This window comes from Oryzias melastigma, linkage group LG5 (assembly GCF_002922805.2).
Source record: "Oryzias melastigma strain HK-1 linkage group LG5, ASM292280v2, whole genome shotgun sequence".
NCBI classification, from domain to species: domain Eukaryota; kingdom Metazoa; phylum Chordata; class Actinopteri; order Beloniformes; family Adrianichthyidae; genus Oryzias; species Oryzias melastigma.
In genome coordinates, this window is record NC_050516.1 from 29,204,322 (window position 1) to 29,207,705 (window position 3,384).

The window sequence follows — 3,384 nt, forward strand, 5'->3', positions numbered from 1 at the left end:
TTTTAAACCCTTTTAAATCAATGACTAATTTGCTTTTGAATACACAGAAAAAATAATTTGCTTGTTTCTTCAAAGGGAGAAGTGTGGGTGCACAAATGAGTAATTTAGTTTTAATTGTTTTTCTTATTCTAGGGTTTTTATTTATGTAGTTTTTTAATGATGTGTATATACATATATTTTATTTGTTTGTTTTTAATTAATGTATTTTATATTTTGTGTATTAATGCATGTATTCTTTTAATGCGGACCCCAGGAAGAATAGTCTTACCTTTAGTTAAGACTAATGGGGATCCTTAAATAAATTCAAATTCAAAGAAAAATGCAAATTCTTTAAAAAAAAATAGTAAGTTAGTGAGGTATTTGACCCAATTCATTTTATTTTGAAATGAACTTGAATGTACTGTTGCCTAAAGTAGAAAACAGAAAATTGGTATGCATAATAACAGCACTATTATGTGACAATATTTTAATGCCAAATTGCATAAATAAATGAAACATGAAGTGTATTTTTCTCAGCGATAAAGGGGAACTTTGGGGCTCTCATTTGGTTTTCATCAGTAAGAAACTGGACCAAATGGCTCTTTTAGTGCTGAAGGTTGCAGACCCCTGGTTTAGTTCTTCTCATAATGATGAAAAACGCCTTGTTTGACTTGGTTTTCATGCATTTTTAATCAAGTAAATCTCCTGCAGAAAGACGGAGTCATTTGACTCAGGAAAATGTATCTTATTTTGAAAGGGACTTGGATATCAAAGGTAAAGAAGTTTTTATTTATAGGAATATGAAACATTTTTATAATTCAATATTTAAATATTTAAAAGCTACATTTTACAGTTGCAGAACTCTGGTTCAGACCTTCTCGTGTGTTCACCGTGTTGTTTTCTGTCAGGCAGAACAGAGAACAACATCAGTCGAGCTGAGTTCATTACTGCAGTACACACAATTCCACCTGAGCTGCAGAGTTTTGATTAGGCAGCCGTACCTATATGTAGAAACATGACCTTTTCAGTATTTGCTCAAATTACCAACAACAAATATGAGAAATCTCAGACTTTGTAGCGGGGAGTGAATGCAGCTGAAGTACGCAGGAGATTTCAGGCCTGACTTCAGTCTCTGAGGTTTTTTAATTTTAAACCAGGTTAATTAAAATGTTTTCAGTTATTTTGCGAAGCTCACTGAAAGTTCAGATTCATTGTGTTTTCCTGCAGATTCCTGTTTTTCTATGTTCTATTTTCTGGAGGACATTTGTTTTCTAAAGTTGTTGGTGTTGCATTTATTAAGTTCCCATAATTATTATAAAAGTAACATATAACATCAATGTTCTTTAGAAGCTTTGGTTTTGCTGCTAAATAGTTAATTCTACAACATAGCATTTGGTATATCCAGCTCCTATAATACATTTTAATGTGAAATTTAATTTAGCATGCATTAAAACTTTGTTTATAAAGCTCCTCAAAACAGTTATTAGGCACAAGGGTTGTACAAACTCAGCATTTAGAAAATAAATTAATAAAAAACAGGAAACACATACAAACAATTTTGATTTATATTTAAGAAAATTCATGAAAATATGTTGTTTAGTTGACAAAAAACAGACTTTAGAGAAGTTTATTTCTTTTAAATTTGGCTGTACTTTTCAGTGCAGGAAAATGAGTCGCCCTCTGCTGTTCGTTTTTGAGAAAACAGGCTTAAAGTTATTTTACATTTTAGGATATTCTCATTTATGAGGCCAAAGGTGACCAAATATATTGAATTATTTTATCATTTAAAAAAAAACTTATGATCAAAGGTAATTTTTTAAGCGGCATAGATTTCAATCATAACATAATCAGTCATTCAGTTCAAAAATTCCTAATTAGGTATTTTTTCCTTTTCAAAACTGAATCTTGTCTTTCCTAAATCACCTCCTTCAGCTTTTAAACTGTAATATGTATTTATTTGCACTTCCTTTAGCCACGGTTCAAGTGGAGAAGCGTCAGCGGTCTAGTTTCACCACAAACTGCTTCCGCGGTCGAGGGGAGGATTACAGAGGAAAGATCAACGAGACGCTGTCAGGTATCCCCTGCCAGAGGTGGAATGCCCAGAATCCTCACGAACATCCTTTCTACCCAAACATTTATGAATGCAAGTAAGAGCTTTTTACTTCCCTCCTCTCTATGTGAATGTGTATTAACTATACTGAGATAGTAGTATATACTGTATGTACATTCAGTCAGTAGTACGGACACTGCTGACAGGATCTCAACTGTTCATGTCAAAAAATGTCACATACTTTGAAGAAAAAGGAGAAATGACGTGAGAAATGTTGGAACATTTATTTGGATTACGTCTTCTCCAGAGGTTTGGAGGAGAATTACTGCCGGAACCCGGATGGATCAGAGGCTCCGTGGTGCTTCACGTCTGTGCCTGAGATGAGGACCGCTCTGTGCCTGCAGATCAAGCGGTGTGCAGACGACATAGAAGCTGAGGGTACGGCAAATAATAGTTTTCTTAACAATTGTTAACTGCTAGCAGAAACAATGGACATATTGTTTTATACTCAACAATAGTGCTGCCACAAACGATTGTTTTAATAGTCGACTAATCACTGATTATTTTTACCGATTAGTCGACTAATCATGGGCAAACTGGATGTAAAGCCCACAACGTAACCATCATTAGCTTTAAACTAACTAAAAATTAGATATATAGCATTACCTGCGATAATGATAGTGCGAATGCTGTAAGCTGATAGCTGAAGATGCTGAAACTGATAGCTGAAAACACTGAAGCTGATAGCCAACTAAAATATTAAATGCTCAATGAGGGGTGGGCGATGAGACGATATAAAATCATCTTATGATCTCCAAAGCTGACAATGTGTCATTTTTGAGATTGTTTTATCACAATCCTCTACGAAAAGCTGCAAGAGTGAGAAGGCAAAAGCTTGTTGACTGCCTGTGACTTTAAATCCGAGCTGCTCCTCCTTCCCCTCCCCGGTGTGTTTTCTTTTAATACATTTGAAATTAAAATTGGAATAAATTTGTTCAAAATGTGTTTACTTCTTTCAACTACAATCATTATAATTCCTTTTTTTTCCATTTGAATTTATTTTAAAGAAATCGTGATAAAATCGAAATCGTGAAATAAAATTGAAAAAATCGTGAATTTCTTTCCTTGCCATATCACCAACCCCTATGCCCAATTAGCATAAAAAACTGAAAAAAGCCTGAGTTAGCCAAAATAGCTAGCATGTAGCTGAAATATTAGCTAAACTCCAAATAGCCTAAAGAAACTGAAAACAATCTTAAATTAGCCAAAATAGCTAGACGGGGTCCAACAAAACCCTGACCCCAAAAGGGAATCAGCAGGTTAAGAGGGTGGATGGGTGGAGCCATTTGGATTTT

General features: G+C 34.3%; 1 protein-coding gene across 1 annotated transcript in view; it reads left to right on the forward strand.

Moving 5' to 3' along the window:
• mst1 (macrophage stimulating 1) overlaps positions 1-3,384 on the forward strand; it is a gene marked incomplete at its 5' end in the record, with an annotated part of 17,467 nt that overhangs the window by 4,787 nt on the left and 9,296 nt on the right. Inside the window, 2 exon segments of the mRNA XM_024269884.2 lie at positions 1,952-2,126; positions 2,337-2,467. Of these exon segments, the coding sequence (XP_024125652.1) occupies positions 1,952-2,126; positions 2,337-2,467 (306 nt within the window).